This window comes from Nanorana parkeri, unplaced genomic scaffold, assembly GCF_000935625.1.
Source record: "Nanorana parkeri isolate BGI_ZX_2015 unplaced genomic scaffold, ASM93562v1 scaffold167, whole genome shotgun sequence".
Classification (NCBI taxonomy): domain Eukaryota; kingdom Metazoa; phylum Chordata; class Amphibia; order Anura; family Dicroglossidae; genus Nanorana; species Nanorana parkeri.
In genome coordinates, this window is record NW_017306435.1 from 1,431,894 (window position 1) to 1,450,145 (window position 18,252).

General features: G+C 43.1%; 1 protein-coding gene across 3 annotated transcripts in view; it reads left to right on the top strand.

The window, feature by feature from the left end:
* The window catches only part of PEAK1 (pseudopodium enriched atypical kinase 1), a 67,813-nt gene extending 49,774 nt beyond the window's left edge, over positions 1 to 18,039 (top strand). For all 3 annotated transcript variants that reach the window (XM_018554655.1, XM_018554656.1, XM_018554657.1), the window contains exons 2-5: positions 1,110 to 3,726; positions 11,045 to 11,238; positions 14,242 to 14,711; positions 15,772 to 18,039. In XM_018554655.1, coding sequence (XP_018410157.1) covers positions 1,217 to 3,726; positions 11,045 to 11,238; positions 14,242 to 14,711; positions 15,772 to 16,947 — 4,350 coding nt within the window. In that variant the 5' untranslated portion in view covers positions 1,110 to 1,216 and the 3' untranslated portion in view covers positions 16,948 to 18,039. The remainder of the gene's footprint in view (positions 1 to 1,109; positions 3,727 to 11,044; positions 11,239 to 14,241; positions 14,712 to 15,771) is intronic.
* The last annotated feature ends 213 nt before the right edge of the window (positions 18,040 to 18,252 follow it).

Genomic DNA, 18,252 nt, shown 5'->3' on the forward strand with positions numbered 1-18,252 from the left:
GCTGATACAGCAATACTTGAAATACAGATGAGGCTTTTAGGCCTGTCCTAGAGATGGTGCTGAAAGGCCTGTGATTGCTAGATGCTTCTGCATGAATGGAGTCATAAATAGAATGTCCTGGGAGAAGGATTCTGTGGATGTAAGTGGAATGTTAAGTTGGGAATAGTAAGAGATGGTTGTGAAGTCACGACATGAATAGTGGAAATAGTTATGCCTAAATTGGTAAATTGATACGCTACAAAAAGGTTAAACATTTTTGCAAAGGCTAAAAAAATATCACTAAAATGCATCAGTAAACCACTAGAAGAATGTTGGCAGCCAGACTGGCAAATATTCTTAGTCCATTTATCATGCTCAAAGAAATAAAGCAATGGGAATTTCCAGGTCTGGAAATAATGCATGTAAGGGTGTTTAGGAAAAAAGACAGCAAGACTGCTGAAGTAAATTAGGAGCTGAAGGCAGCTGTGTATATAGAGAGGGACTGGCACTTCTATTACACATACTTGTTCTCAGTTTACTTGACAACTAGTGAGGGGGAGTATGGCACTACAGACTGCTATATATATTTTTCTGTGCCGCAGGTTGGCAAAGAATAGTCTGAGAAGGAGTTTGGCACTGGCAATTCACATCGTACAACATGTGAGAAAGGCAATGGAACAAATTGCATTATCCCTTAACAACTAATGTGCAATAATTTTTCTTGGTTTTGAGTGTCTCAGACTAATGAAAAGGTGGAATCTGACTGCATTGTGCACATTGCTTTTTGCATTCCCTGTTAAATAACTGACTGCGGTGCGTTTGTGCTGAATGTAAAAACTATCAATACAATGAGATATCTATATTTATAATGTCTTTTCTGTGTCTTTCAGCTGGTAGAGAGGTAGATGACAGAACACAAAAGAGGCATAATGTAACTGTTTATAAATTAAATAAAGCATTACTATACAAATTAATAGTTTTTATATCATGTACCATTACTGTGGTACCTACTGCTATCTGCTCATATGTATTTTGTTGGTTGCTGTGCTCTGTAACTATATTGTATATTTAGATGTAGTGTATTTTCTTTTTTATTTCTATATTAATTTTCATATTTTTCTTCTTAACAGATGTATGAAGTATTTGTTCCACCTAACATCATTGCCTTGTGATCTATGAACTTCTGAGTAGCACTCCGTTTTGTGGCCTGGTGCCATGCTCTGCAATACCTGCCATAATGTCAGCTTGCGGCTCATTTACAGAGCATGTCTGGAAGCCAGGAGAGTGCAAGAACTGCTTTCAGCCCAAAGGCCAGCACCAGCTATTAGCTCTTGGCAGAGGTTCTGGACAGCCACCTCCTCCTCCTCCACCGCCCCCTCCCTATCGGGCACAACATGCCAAAGTCATCCAAAGCCAGCGACCACGTACCAGCACTGGATTCAGGCCTCCCGTGGCCAAGAAACCCACAATTGCTGTCAAACCCACTATGATAGCAGTTGATGGAGCTGGCAGCCATCCATTACAAGGTCAGGCCAGATCACCACTGCCCACTCCAAACATCAGAACCCAACTACCACCTGTGGTTTGTAATGATGATCGCACAAACAACAACACAGGGGCAGAGCAAACAGTCTCTAATAATAATCACGTGGGTTGCAGTGGACTTACTGAAGTTTTGAAGGAGATAGCTGGATTAGGTAGCCCATCTGAACCTGTGCTTCAAGCAGATGGTACAGCTCGAGAAAACTTTCTGTGTCGTATCAACCAGTGTTATAGACGATCTCTAGAGAGAAAACTTCCTGCCAGTTGTCTATCTGGTAATTATCATGATGGAAGTGGGGCAAAAAAAAGTGTTCGAAGAGTAGAAGTAAGTGGAGAAGAGAGTGCAATCATTGGAATGGATGGTGGACGTTTCTGCTACCCAGAATTCTCCAGTGGAGATGAAAGTTGGGATGAGGAAGATGAAGGAGAAGGAGGAGAGCGGGAAAGCTGGGAAGAGAGTGATGAAGAACTGTTGGCCATGGAGATCCGTATGAGAGGGCAACCACGTTTTGCCAATTTACAAAGTGGTAGTTTATCTCCAGTACAAGGAAGGTTAGGGAGAAGAGAGAAATGGAATACTGTGCCACTGAGGCAAAAATCACTGCAGAGGGTTTGTGCTGTGGATTATGATGATAGCTATGATGAGATTCTAAATGGCTGTGAGGTCATTGGAGAGGTTCATGACGTAAATACCGTCTCTCCTTCCCCTGATCCCTCAATGGTAGATTCTTTATCTTGTCCTCCCTCATCCTCCTCATCTTCTTCTTCTTCCTCCTCCTCTTCCTCCTCCTCAGGGGGACTATTTTGTAATGGAAGTATAGGGACAAATAAAGCAGTGGATCTTGGGCCAGATGATATAATACAAGATGTGATTCAAGATGCTGGCATGGCTCAGGCAAAGCCTTATCGTGTGGTGAGCTTGGAGCAACCAGTCTGCAAACCATATACAGTAGTTGATGTTTCTGCTGCAATGACTGGAGAGAGTGCTTCCCGTATAAACACAAGAATTAAGAAACCAAGCTCTACCCGCTACCAGGAAGTTTGGACATCAAGTACTAGCCCTCGACAAAAGCTTGCAAAGACTGAGACTGCGGAAGCACCTAATCAAAGCTGCTATAAGTCAGCTCCAACCTCACCTACTGCTGGTTTGAGTGCCCACACTGTACCTGTTCGTTCTCCGAACTTGTCAGAAATTAAATTCAACAGCTACAACAATGCAGGGATGCCACCTTTTCCTATTATAATTCATGATGAACCAGAGTATACCCATAGCTGTAAAAGCGCTGACAAAGTGCCCATCCTTATTAACCCTAGCGCTTATGATAACTTAGCTATTTACAGAAGTTTTGTGGGTGCTGGTGGTGTTTTTCCACCGCCCCCAGGCAAAGAAAAACTACAGACTGGAAGTCATACATATGAAGAAATAGAAACTCCAGCAAGAACAAAAAGAAAAGAGGAATCTGCAGATGTGGCTGTTCATGAGACAGGTGGTTGCCCCAGAGAGAGTGCGAACCGTGTTTTATCTAAGATTGTGGCATCCATCCAGCCACCTCGCTCCCCACCAGAGGCTCTTACTCCTGAGTCTCAGAGCAGTGATGAACATCGTCCGACAGAAACCCAGTCAGATCCAGAAGTCCCTCCAAGTTCCTTGGGCAGGCCGAAAACTTTATTTTCCTCACACAGTGACACTTTAGGGAATGTTCATTTAAACAAAACATCTCCTGCACTATCCAGTGATGATAGCCCAACTGTGTCTTCCACAACAGAGCCTCTTCCACCTTTTCCACCTCCGCGTTCTACTTCTTCACCATACCATGCTAGCATGCTGCACAAACATTTTGCAACTCGAGGGAAACAAGTGGGTACTAACCGCCCCTCACCAACTGACACTGCAACGCAGCCACGTCGACCAGCAGATGGAAAACCACGTCGATGGATATCCTTTAAAAGCTTTTTCAGGAGGAAGAAAGAGGGAAGTGGTCAAGGTGGCTGTGAAGACAGAGGAGATGATGGTAAGCTAGTGGGGATAGATGGTACAGTTATCCACATGCTTCCTCCACCACCAGTCCAACGACACCATTGGTTCAGTGAAAGCCGAGGAGATGTTGGAGAAAAGCCATCTATTGTGTTCATGTATCGGTCAGAGGATGAAAGAGCAACCACAGGCCCACAGGAGAACGCGGATGCTGAGACAAAGTCTAACAGGTAAAATATTGCCACTGGTAAGTCCTATGTTTGCATAATTTTAAAACTTGAAAATATGTGCCAAACTGCTTAATTAGAAAAGTATCCTGCTTTATTATTAATAATATTCTATTATGTGCAGCACTTTACAAAATAAAGGGAGACGGTACAGTTACAATACAATTAATTACAAAAGGATTAGGAAGTCCATGCTCATGAGACCTTAGAGAACTTAAAAAGGAGGGCAGGTTGATACAAAAGGTAATAACTGAAGAATGAGTTGATGGCAGAAGTAAAAGTACCTTTTAATAGGATGAGGCTAGATAGGCTTCCCTAAAGAAATTAATTTTCATGGATCACCTAAAGACAGACAGAGTAGGAGACAGATTGGGGTAGGGAATTCCAGAGAATAATAGAGGCTCTTAAGAAACTCTGGAGGCGAGCATGAGAGAAAGCTACGAGGGAGATAGAGAGAAGGAGGTCTTGAGAGCAGCAGTAAGGACAGTTTGGGTGATATTTTGAGAAGAGGTTGGTGAATTAGGCAGAGGGGCAGAGTTGTGGATAACTTTGTTTGTTAGAATTTTATACATTGAGCTATTGGGAGCCAATGGAGGGATTGGTAGAGAGTGGCAGCGGCTACTAAACATTTGGTAAGGTTGAAGAGTCTAGCAGTGGCATTCATGATAGGCTGAAGGGAGGATAGTCTGTGTGCAAGTAGGCCTTCCTATCCAGCTGATGTTTTACCTGTCATGGCGTGAGGGGAGCTCTCCAACAGGAACACAGACAGAAATACAAATGCTTTTCCTAATTGTTCATTAAGGGACACAGGGTCAGAAGTAATTTTGAGACAACTAGGTTATGCTGCTTCTACAGGAGAATTGGACACTGGCAGATGGAAAAGCTTTTAGTCAGCTAGATATAACCCCTACCATTCCCATCATGCTTCAGTTTTATGCTAGTGTCCTATGAGAATGGATGTCTTTTCTCCTCAGAAAAGAGCAAACCCATTTCTCTTGACAATTTTTCGTTTACAGTATATCGAGATATTTTCAACTCAATCAATATTCTTTGTTAACTGTAGAGCAATGAGGGCTCGATTTGCAGCTTCTGGATCGGCTGATCCTAAGTGACACTTTGCAGGTTGTACCAGGAGATGAGGCCTACATGTAATGTGACCTTCGAGCACTGGGCTCTCCTTGAAAAGCCTGACAAGCTATTTTGCTGAACAATATCCTATTGAGAAAGCATTTACTAAGAAGTGGACCATTCCCATTTGCACCCAGCCATCTCTTGTCTTAACAAAACACTGGCAGTTCTTTTCGAGGATCTTTCATTGTTTAAAGGAGAACTATGGGGTTTGGACTTTTCCCCATAGTTCTCCTTAGGGTAACGGGAGGACACAAACTAGCGTCCTCCCCTCACCCTAGGCTCAGTATACCGCGAGCTGTAGCTCCCTATATACTGAGACGCCGCAGCTGAAACGGATCCCGACAATTATGTCTGGATCCGCCCAGCTGCGTGAGTGACTGCTGGCTCTGCCTATCTAGAGACAGAGCCAGCTGTACCCGCCCCCTCCTCCGTCCGTTCCGCCAGTCAGCGCTGGAGGATCGGAGCGGGAGGGGGGCATCCAGCCCCTCCCCTGCCATCGCAGTCGGACATGACAGGATCGAGAGGTGAGCGAACGCCGGTATGTGTTTGCTCACCTCCCGATCTACTGAGCCGACCTGTGACAGTCTCATTGTCACAGGTCAGCTAGAACTCTGAGGTGAGTGAAAAGCACCCACCTCATAGTTCTCCTTTAAGGATCTGTCTGGTTTACAAGAGACTAGCCCATCTAGTAAAGCACCTGAATCAATCCTTCGGTTTTAAAATAATTGGAACTGCCTTTTGCTCTACACTCCTGTGTTGATGGGCTTTTGGATATTGCTGTCTTATATACAGAATGGGTCATCTGTCTGTGCACATGCACAGAACTCTTTAGGTAAAATGTAGGTCTACAAAGGAAACTTCTCTTTTGGTGCCTTCCTGGACAACTTTATCAAGGATGCGACTTGAGGAAAAAGCCCCCTTTCGTCCTAGCAACACAAGTCCAGTGGAACCCCCCCATGTCTAAGCTACAAAGAGTTCCTTTTATTTCAGTCCTCCATTTCCAATTCAGCGACTCCCTACAATGATAGAACGTCCCCACTTCCTAAAGTGTGGGGACATCTGTTAGTCTGTTTGACCACCTAGACCAAATGCATCTCAGATGCATGGTAAAATAGACATGGTATCCAGGGGCTACAAGCTAGAATTTCATTCTCTTCCTCTGCCCTGTTTCCTATTGTTCAACTTGCCACGTCAGCGCAAACATTAAAAAAACTTTCAGGATGCTCTGGCACTAGATTTGAAAGCACTAATTGTCCTCATTTGAGTGCAAAAATTCCACATGGAGTCCACAAAATCAGTCATTGCTTCCCTCTATCTGGGAAATTTTCTAGACTTTGTGGACATCAAGGATGCTTACTTGCATGTCCCCATCATTCCAACACATACCTAACCATCATCCATTTTGCTGTGGGTACAGGACACTACCAGTTTTTTGCACTACCCCTTGGTCTGTGTACTACACTTGAGTGTTCACCAAGTTGTTAGCCCTTTTGCTTGCTCTATTACACTTACATGGTGTTCCTAATGTGGGATACCTGGAGGACCTCCTGCTAAGAGAACAGTTGGCTTAAACCCTGTTGGGCAATGTCCAAAAGACTGTTCAGACTGTGCTGACACTGACTCATCTAGTTCTACCTCTAGATACTGCTCAATCCAGTCTACAGGACAAACTCCTGTCTTTTTGCTGCCATGTTCAGACTCTGCAGTCCAGCAGCCTTCCAGCTCTCCACTTTTCCATTAAAGTTCTCTGTTTGATGGTAGCCTATTTTAAATACTGCTCAGTCCAATCTGCAGGACAAACTCCTATCTTATCGCTCCCATGTTCAGACTCTGCAGTCCAGGAGCCTTCCAGCTCTCCACTTCTGCATGAGAGTTCTCTGTTTGTTCTCGGTAGCCTCCTTGAGGCAGTCCTATATGCCAAATTCCACCTCAGACTGTTGCAATTCAGGATTCTGAATACGTGGGACAATAATGCTCAGTCTCTTGATTGGGTGATTTGCCTAACACCCAAGACCAGGTTGTCTCTGGCCTGGTGGCTCATGAATCCAGAGATTCTCATGACAGATGCAAGCCTGACAGATGTCACCAGGGAACTTGGTCATAGGAGGAAGCTCGTCTCCTGATCCACATACTGAAGCTATGAACAATTCAGTTTTTCTTTCAATGCTGGACCTCTCAACTGCAAGGTCATCCTATCTGGATTCAGTCTTGTCTGCCATGCACATTCCAAGTGTGGACAATTGGCAGGCGGTCTTTCGCGGTCGATGAAATATATATAATCCGCGCTTATGGAATAAGTAATTTAAAAGGAAAATTAAATAATATAAAATATTATTAAAATATTATAAATATAAAATATATATAAAAGCTGCTGCGCTCGGGACCCTGGGGTCAAAACGTATGTAGATGGGTGTGCAGCGACCCTTTCGCGGTCAACAACCTCTGGACTCTTCATCCAGGAGTTGTTGCAAGACCTCCATCACAGATGGGTGACACCACCTGTGGACCTCCTGGCTTCCAGATTCCACAACAGATTGGATAAGTTTGTCTCCAGATGCAGAGATCCTCTGGCCATTGCAGTGGATGCCCTAGTGATTCAGTAGGATAATTTCATTGTGATTTGGACCCTCCCTCCTCTGATGTTCCTTGCTCATCTTCTCCACATAATGGAGATGGAAGGCATCCTGATGATTCTCATGGCCCAGGTGAATGTAATACTCTAACCTAATTAGACTGGTAGACACCCTGTGGACCTTTCCTATATCATCCAGATTTTTTTTGTCCCAAGGACTGGTTTACCACCCTGCTGGCTGCTGCATGGTTGCTGGCTTTGACAGCTTGGCTGTTGGCCAGGGTTCTGAGACATAGGTTTACATTTCCTATCAGATATATTCTTCTGTCTGCTCTCACTCACAGGTTGGCCTTTCTTATTGCTATCACGTCTGGAAGGTGTGTTTCTGAGTTGAAAACCTTGTCCTTCAGAGAAGAACTCCACAGAGACAAGGTTGTCTTTTCTCACTAAGGTGGTTTCTTTCTTCCCCCTTTAGTGTACCTAAACTCAAAAACAAAAATGTAATATTAAAATGATCAGTCCTTAAATGTGGTGGCTGCAATGTTTTTCTGGGTTTTTTTTCAGGTTTTTTCCCCGTTATTATTTTAACTTGGTGATCCAGTCAGTAACCCACTTCCTGTCTTAGGGTGGCTCCACTCTATGGCAGCAGCATTGTTAACCTGTGGAGAGGTTAGTGTTAAGGTGGCCATACACCTTACAACCATCCCACGACTTTCGGCCCATGCGGCTTTCGTCTTGTGATCGCGCTACCAGGCCGCCGAAAATCGTACGATTTTCGTCAGGTTTTCTAGCGTGCTCGTAAGACGAAAGCCGTGCGACCTTACAGTATATGCGGTCGCACGCTGCCCACACACCTGATGATTATCGTACGATAATCGTCAGGTGTGTGGGCAGCTTTAGATGCACTTGCAAATTTAGATGGGCATGACTAACAAATTACAGCAGAACTCCAGCTAACACTTTTTAAGCAGTTACAGTAACATATTTTCCCTCTTGGGATAAATGTTTTACATAAATGATTAAAAGCTGACCATTATAAGTCCCCCGGTCATTGTTAAAAGGTTTCTCTCAACCATCTAACTGCCACTTTTGTTGGGCAGCTTGGTTTGTTAAGCTCACCACACACCTTACAATCTGATTGTACAGATGATTGTACATCACCTTCATATCTACCATCAACTATGTAGTGCAAGGGCCTGAATGACTGGATTTCAAATTGATTTGGATGGATTAGGTAGGTCCATATATTACATAGTTTTGGTAAGTCTTAACCCCTTCATGACTGAGCTTGTTTTTGGTTTCTGTTCGTAAATGACTGACACACTTTTGACATTTTTGCTGTGTGATTCTTCCACGTCAGTAATATACTTTCTTACAAAGTGCACCCACACATATTATATATTGTTTTTTAGAGGACAGATAGGGCTATATATTTATATCACATATGTGTGTCTAACGCCTCACTTAGGACAAATACAAATTAAAAAAAGAGGAAAAAACTTAAAAAAAAACTTTTTTTCCCAGTTTTGATTTGTAGTATTTTTTTTTAACAAAACCAGCACAGCTAAAAAAAAATGCAAGAGATTGTACAGTAAGGCCCCGGTCACATTGAGCGATTTATCGCGCGGTAATTCCCGCGATATCGCTCTTCAATGCTTTGCAATGGGGCAAAGGGTCCTGCTGTCGCGGGTCGTGTGTCGCTACAGCAGGACCCTTTTTGGAGCGGATTTTGCCGCGATTCAATGGTTTTTGATGCAAGCATTTGCGCGATATCGCGTGACAAATCACGCGATATCGCGCAGAAATGCAAATCGCACGACAAACGCGCGATTTGCGAATCACTTAATGTGAACGGGGCCTAAGATTGTAAAGGAAGTTGAAGAATTAGGCCCCTTTCACATTGAGCGATTCGCAAATCGTGCGTTTGTCGCGCGATTTGCATTTTGCGCGATATCGCGCAAATGCTTGCATCAAAAACCATTGAATCGCGGCAAAATCCGCTCCAAAAAGGGTCCTGCTGTAGCGACACACGACCCGCGACAGCAGGACCCTTTGCCCCATTGCAAAGCATTGAAGAGCGATATCGCGCGGTAAATAGCCGCGATATCGCTGGAATTACCGCGCGATAAATCGCTCAATGTGAACGGTGGCCTTACCAACTTACTGGCTAGGTCACCAGGTGAAAATAAAGGAAAAGGCTTAAAAAAGAAAGTTAATGCAGCAAGCACATCTAAGAATAGTCAAGCTGCAATATGTTCCATTTTTTCTTTTGAGTTTAGCCACGCTTTAACCAGAACATTGTACGTCCATCTCTCTGTCCTGCCCTGAAACAAGGTCATTTAGAACATTACTGTCTTGGAAACATTTTTATTGCTGTCTTTGTCCCCGTTACCCATTTTTCTCTTCCTTTTTGTGTGGTGATTCCATTGTCACCAGGACAGGAAGTGAGGGTATATGTCTCGAACAGAGCATTAAAAACAGACACATCACAGTATATACAGTAACATGATGAGGTTGATGAATATTATGTTACAAGAGTTTTATGACTGTATATAAATATGAGGTGACACGTGACATCACAACTGCCAAGTAGTAAGAAGTGTTTGTTCATTCTACTTATATGGTATGCTGTTTTATGTATGACTGTAGACATGTGAAACTTGCAAAAGATTATATATTACAAAAATGTGCAGACATTGGGGAATAGTGGAAGTGTCTGCGTGCAATATTAGTCACCACAATCCAAATAGTGCAGGCCGTTTCCAGCCAAGATAACCGTGTCAGTGTGCTCTCATACTTCCTTTTATGATGCATCTCCTTCCTCTTCCCTGCTATGCTATTCTGCTTGTTTAGTTGCAGTTTCTACTACTACTGGAAATGTCTTTTTTCACATTCCACTTCAGTAGCCATCCAAATAGTTTGAAATATTTTATTCCATGGACAGGTATGTTTTTCTACGAACATGGGTGTTCATGCCATCACTTTTTGCCATTATAGAGCAGGAATTGACAAATTGAGATTAGAATCGGGAGTTATTCTGACCCTTTGCCGCTGCTTTAATGAAGCAAACTTCTATTGACAACAGTTGAGGAAGTTCAAATACAAAAGTGCCGGCAATACAGTTTTAAGCATATTGGCTACCTGGCTGCTATTCTGTATAACGACTGTTTTTCCTCCTCCCCATTTTCTTATCAGAGGTGGAGGAAGGGGGGTGGTATGTGTCTGTGCTGAGCTGTCAGAGGGGTGGGTATCTGGTGACACTCCTTTACAGGTAAACACACAGGTTAGGTCAGACCTCAGGACAAACTGATTAGTACTTCTCACATGAACTGCAGATTAGAAAATGGGTAGTTGTGTCAGCAGCAAGACATGGTGAGACTGCATTTTTAAATGGTATTTTCTCGTCATAAATATCGGCTTCAACATTCTTACGAAATGTCCTCCTTTAACTATTTATGTATATCTACAGTTTTATTGCTACATTTTTTTTCTCACTGCCATGCTTTCTGTTTATGTTGCTTTTGTGTGTTTTATATAATGAGGATGTTAATTAACGGTAGAGATTGACGATATATGAAGATATAATACTAACCAGCTGTCATCAATCTTTTTTTGCAGCACCCCAGAAGATATGCCTGCTCAAGGCTCTCCTTCTTCAGCGCCCATATTACCCCCTTCCTTAAGTGATCAGACTGTGACGGACACTTCACCCACACCTGCCGACGCTGATATTCTGTTTTGTGAAAAGCCAGGAGCTGCTTCTGACAGCTCATCAGACTGTAGCCCAGGTGGAGCCACCTACAGCAACTTAGGTGAGAATCGCCTGCAATTCTATAGTAACATAGTAAAACCCCCAAGCAAGGGAATGAGAGATAGTTACAGTGTATCAACCAATTTTCATATGCCTAACAAAGTCTGGCAGACAAAATTGTTTTTATAGCATTGGTTTACATGAAAGACATCTGCACTGTTCATTATCAATAGATCACATCCCTTTTTAAACAATTTAAAACAAAGATGTTTAGGCAGAAAATGTATAGCTGTCTAGGGTGAGCAGAAATACACAAAGAATATAGAGCATGTGTATACCTCTTTGATGATTTCAGGATTGATGTTTTGCAAATTTGTGAACTAGTCCATTCAAATTGTTTCACATTTTATTTTTTGTGTGATCTGCTCGAGAATGCTTGGGGATACAGACAGTCAATAAAAACCTGATAACGGTTCTAAACCCCCCCGCCCCCCTTCCTTCCCCAGAACTCTGCTAAAAAATCTTTTTTTCTTCATTTTCTCATCACTGGATCTGGGGTTGAGGGAAATTCTGTCTGATGATAGGGAGACATGTAAATCCTTCCCCACTATACAAATAAAAAAAATAAAAGTTTTATTTGGAGTTCCAGTTTATAGGGTCAGTCTTCCTGAAGTAATATTTTAGTTATAAGTTGAAAATGGTGCAAGAGACATCTCTTGACTACTTATATGTCTTGTATACTGCAACAGTGAGATTTCCATGTTATTATACCTGTCACTTTTTCTGTCCACCTGGAACTTTTTCGCTTTCCCACCTTTGCATGTCCGAGAATCTCCTTTTGCATTCTCCATATTATAAAAAAGATGCAGCAAAGAGAGTAGGACCCTGTCATATTGTTCACACCAGGTGTGTGTTGAGATAGAAGAAAATGTCAGTCAATTCTCTAGCAACTACAGAACACTGAATGATTAGTTTTAAAAGAGAACTAACTACAGTAATACCTTGGTTTACAAGTAACTTGGTTTGAGAGCGTTTTGCAAGACAAGCAAACATTTCTGAAAAATGTTGCCTTGATATACAAGCAAATTTCTTTGCAAAAGCAAAGGCTCTGGAGGAATTAACAGTGTCTTCCCTGAGGACCCCTGTTTGATCAGTAATGATCTCTACCTGCAGTCAGAACTTTTCAGTCACTTTAATGGCTTGTTTGTGGAAGCCCAGGTCCTGAGGGCCAGGGGTCTGTCCGATGCGGTCATCTCTACTCTTCTGAAAGATAGAAAGTCAACCTTTCACATAGTCTACCATTACACCTGGAAGGCTTACTTTGCTTGGTCTAAGGATTGGAGGTTGCACCTGAAGTACTCAGTGGAACGTATCCTGCCCTTTCTCAAGTCTGGTCTGGATCAGAATTTGACCTGAGCACCATCTCAGCCTCTCACTTCCTGGTAAAGGCATTTGTTGAGGGTGTAGCTCACATAATTCTCTATATGCTCCCCTTTAATGACGTGGGATCTCAACCTGGTTCTGTTCACCCTCCAGAGGCCACCCTTTGAACCCATCAGAGATATGCCTTTAGCTGATTTTACTCACAAGGCTGCCTTCTTTGTTGCCACCGCCTTTGCAAGGCGAGCCTCTTAGTTAGTGGCCGTATCATGTGAAGAGCCCTACCTTGTGTTACACAAGAATTAGGATGTCCTGAGGCCTAAACTCTCATTTCTGCCCCAGGTGGTTTCATCCTTCCACCTCAACCACGATATTGTCCTTCCTTGATTCTGTTCTGTTTGCAATCGGATTCCCTCTTTGTCCTTCTTGGAAGCTCCCACAAGGGGCTCTCTGCCTCTCCCGCCACTATTTCCTGGGTGGATTAGTAATTGCTCGAGCCTATACTCTAAAGCCATGGTTCTCAACTGGTAGGTCGTGACCCAAAAGTGGGTCGCGACCCCATGTTCAGTGGGTCGCGACCCCATGTTCAGTGGGTCGCTGCATGCCTTCCAGTGCAGTATTTGAAAGGCTCCTCAGCCTCTCCCATAGCGCAGCACTGTCAGTTCAAAATATGCTGCCTGGTGCCAAGTGTCAGCTTGGGGTGGGGTGGCTGGGGGTATGTCCGCAAGGGAGCTCCATCCATACAGCTCCCTTGGCTGACCGGAGTGATGTCACATTCTGGCTCCCGGCACATCTACAAGGAGTGCAAGGAAGCTGTACAAGCAATGCACCTATGGATGGAGCTCTGTCACTGCACAGCAGCCCACACTGAACCCCTAACATATTTTGGGGAGTGTGAATGTCTGTGAGTGTGTGAGATTGTGTCTGTGGTTGTGTGTGTCTGTCAGTGTTTTAATCAAAAACTACCACGCAATTGCACCTACTGTTCGTTCTGGTGTGGGAGGTGCACTGAGTTGCCATTCATTTGAATGGGATCCCAAACACACCTCCCGTCTACTGTAATGCTGTGTGTTCCAGTGTGGTGCAACTTGGGTCACGACTTAATGACCAAGGACAAATATGTGTCCTGAGGTTATACAGGTTGAGAACCACTGCTCTAAAGAATAGGGTCCGCCCTTCCCTGTTATCACACTACAAAAAGAGAGCTAATGCAGTCACTACCTCTAAGAATTGGTAAGCTGCAACATTTTATTCCTTGGTTAATTGTTGCTTCTAAGAGAAACTGTCAAGAATGAATGCTTCCAATGAATACTATGAGTATTATTGCATAAAGGTGCTACCAATGAATTGGAGTGTTTTTTTCCAACATTGGTGGTATAAATAATTAACAATTCCACAAAATTGTTACATTTTGATGTTAGACAAAGTTGCTATTGTGTTTAGTGGGATACATTTTTCTTCATTGAATGGGGCCCACTTCTGTTTCTAAGTGTTATTATAGTAGATGTTAGCTGTTGTCTTGTTTGTGTATATTGTGTATATACACAATATGCAAGACTAGGATCTCACCTGTAAATATAGAGTTGTTTATTGTGCTAGTTTCTTTATAATGAAATATAATAAACACTAGAATGGTGATAAACATTGGCAGAGCTTCTTAACGTCTACTATTTTCTTCTCACAGGTCAATCTCGTGCAAACATGATCCCATACAAGCAACCGCGGCAGACTCGTGGTGGAAGCCCTCCTGAAGATCCAGAGTCACTCCCAACTCCTCCTCCCCTTCCAAAGAAGAATATGACACCGCGCCAGTGCACACCAGACAAGACACCTGGGCCAGTTCTGAGCCTGGCCAATCCCACTTATGACACAGATCGCAGCTGGGAGGTTGGTGGAAATGAGTCAGGAGATTCTATGGAAAGACCCAAGAGTTCAGGAGGAAGAATCGCAGAGCTACAAGCTGAGGCCCTTCGTCGCTTCTTTGCCCGTTGTGAGGACATCTTCATGGCAGGACAAAGAGAACCAGTCAACTTTGGATTGGAGAGTTGGCCGGATTTCCGACTAGCTAGTTCCACACCTTGTTGCCAGGCTGGAGATGCTGTATATTACCGGGCATCATATGCTCAGGACCCTGGGAATCTCTATGCTGTAAAGGTAATTCAGTTTACGCTCATATTACATTCCTCTAAACAGAAGACAAATACATATTAGTTGGCACTCTCTAAGCTCTTCCTAGTAGTGTAATTATTCTCCAATGTAGATCTAGTTAGAGCTTGCTTCACTGCCCAGCCAGTGCATGACTTTTCTGCTGTCTATAAACAGACTAGTACAAAGTCCTTATCGTACTGAACTAGTTGAATTCTTCTGCCACTTGAGTAGTGGCAGATTACACAGTAGGAAGAAGGCCACTGAATGTAGTATTTATCAGAAATCCTTTCTATAATACACAAATCTGTGATCTGTAGCATTACCTATTGGTCCATTGCATTCTGACATGCATTTTACTAGAAGCATATCTTCCTTATTGCTGGTAAATCTAGGTGATCCTGAACAACTCCATCGAGTCTTGTGGTTCTGCAACACTGTATGATCAGAGGGGGACAGCACTGTTTCCTATTTCATCTTTGCAGCTTCCTTTATTACCTTTCTGCTCATTGGAAATCAATCGGCATCACCATACGGGACCAGTGGGCAGGCAGATAATGCAGGAAGTTAAAGTAATACATGAAGAAGTATCACCTGTCTGGTTATGCAGTGTGACAGCATTACATGAATCACATGGCGGAAAAGAATTGCAAATCTTTCAGCAGATAAAACTGTTCACATACATGTATTTCAACTGTGTTTTTAGCTGTTGGGCTTTTAGCAAAGATCTAAAGCATACTACTGCATCAAAGTAAATTGAAATCTTTTTTACTATTTTCAATGTTTAATTTCTTTCTTTTTTTTATGCTATGGCCTGCGATGCAGTTTTTTTAGCTTCAAATCATGATAATTAGTACAGATATAAGAATAACTGGGGTTCTTTGTTCTGTGAAACCAAATAAAGCATGAATTTGTATTCATAGCTGCATATTTTTTAAACTATAGTTAACATATCCATAAATGAATCATGAAACAGCATCATGTTCTGGAGCCATATTCAATTACACTGATGATAGGCAGTTTGCTGCCAATGCTTTTTCTTAATTTCATGCATTGTTTTTATTCCCAGATCTGCCGCAGCAAGTCTAAGCAAGCCCAGAGGGAATATTACCATTGCCTGGCAGTACGGCAAGGCCTCACAGAACATTTCAACATCCAGCAGGATTGTGGGCAATTTCTGGCCGAAGTACCAGCTCGCTTGCTGCCTTGGGAGGATCCGAATGTATCAGAAGAAGAGGAGGATGAAGAACAGAATGGAGAAACTGTAGATTCATCCACAGGAAAAAAGGAGGCCCCAGACAGAAACAAGAAGCATTCTTCTTCTACTAATCAAGGGTCCCTGGGTAAACGGAGAAGTAGGGTGGTGGTGATTACACGAGAACCCCCCAGACAAACACTTGCAGACTTTGTGCGGGAGGGAGAGTTCCAGCACCGCAGGGATCCAGAGATGTATGAACGACAGGTGTGCTTACTACTGCTTCAGTTGTGTGGGGCACTGGAGCAATTAAAAGCACAGGGAATAACACACTGTGACCTTCGATTAGACAACCTTTTACTTGCTAGCTGCCGCCCTGGTGATTCAAAGTGTAGCTGCTGTCGTAGGTCTGCTACAGAGGAGCAAAATGAGCACCCCAAGGACAAAGGTCCTTCTGAACAGAGAGCTTTTCCATCGTGTGCTGGTCGACTGCTCCTCACCAACTTTAGCCAGGCTAAGCTTAAGAGCCAAAGTGTATGGAGACCACAGGGCTTAGGTGATCCTTCCCGGATGGCTCCGGAGATTGTGGGAGCAGCACAATACAGAAGGAGTGATGAGTTCCAAACTGGGATCCTCATTTATGAGATGTTGCACTTAGCTAACCCCTTCCAAGATGGGGGCTTGAAGGAGCGGGAATATGGACCTTGTGATTTGCCAGCTGTGCCACGTCGCTCTCCATACTCACGTGGCCTAGGACGACTTGCAGGACTTCTTTTGCAGCATAGCCCTTCAGATCGGTTACAGGTTGGGCAAGCCAAGGCAGCACTTCGCTGCTTAATTTGGGGGCCACGGGATGACGTGCTGCAAGGACCAGGATCTCTACATAACTGGTTAGAAGTGAAAAGGACATTGCTACTAATAAAGCTGGCAGAGCGAGCGCTTGAAAGAGAAGGTGGAGTGACTCTAGAGGACTGGTTGTGCTGTCAGTACCTGGCATTCGGCACAGCCCAGGGACTGGCACAGACGCTACGGCTACTGGAACAAAACTGAGGGACATTGTGTTCAAAACCCTCCATGGTCTGTGTGCAATAGCTGGGAATTCCCACAAAGGCTCCGTTTAAGAAGCTTGAACGTCCAGTGTTATATACCACTCCCTTCCTGCACAGTCAGGCAGATAACTGCACAAAAAAGATAGAAGCAAATACTTTCTCAGATTTACTAACTTCTCAGTATTCTCTCTAACGATAAGCATATGTAAAATGCAGAACAGCTCAATAATTCCGGCACATAATACATAATCTCCCTTTAGTCATGAAACCAATTCATTGTCAATCCTGTACTTCAATTTTGGAATCCTTTCTAAGGTGGTATTCTATCAGGGAAGCACGGTAACATGCAAAATTCATATTATTAGAAATGTTTTAAGTAAATTAATTTCTATTCTTTATGTAGAAAGAGTCCACAAGCTCCGATGTCTCCAGTGGACTGCTGTTCAATACAAAGCCAGCAACATGAAGTGATCTTTGCTGCTACAGCTTTTGTTCAGGGTACAGCTTGGCAACAGTCGTAAACGCACAAATGACATTCATGTAATTTATTTGTAATCATTTGCACTTGAGGTAAGCTGTGATTGCCTACATATTTATTTTGTTTTCTACAGTTCACTATAAGTGCTATTGGCATTGCTTTGTGACTCTAGTAAACAAATGAGTTGTCACGAATGTATTGGAGTCATGCTAGGCAAACCAACCTTTATTTACCAACCTGCTTGATAACTGACATGAACACACACACACATTCTGCAATAATACGTCACCCATTGCCGGTGATACACGCTTAGTCACCAGGGAAGTACACAGGTCCACTATCTCACTCACTAACAAGATAGGAATGTACACAGTATAGCTCATGCTTGGATATACCAGTGAATTGCTATGCTAGATGAAACTTCTGCCTGGCTGTGCAGGGAGAGATTACCAGAAATAGTATTAATATGAATTGTTTTATTCTGAATGCTTTTAATACCATAAATCCATATTTATATTTATATACAACCACACATGCAGTATCTATAAAGAACCACACCCATAGTGTTACAATTCATATAATATATATATATATATGCCTATATATATACAACATGAAGACAGAAGTGTCCTTTGATGCTTCATATTCCTACTCTGATGGGTAGCGGGTCATTCTTTACCTTTCAGTGCTATAAGGCATTTAGTGCTATCAAGGTCCTAAGTGCCTCACTGCATAAGGGAGAACTCCACTGCTCATTACATCTTTTGCTGTAGGAGATGATGGGAGCGGGTACACTTCTCCCATGACTCCTTTCCTTCATTTTTCTTG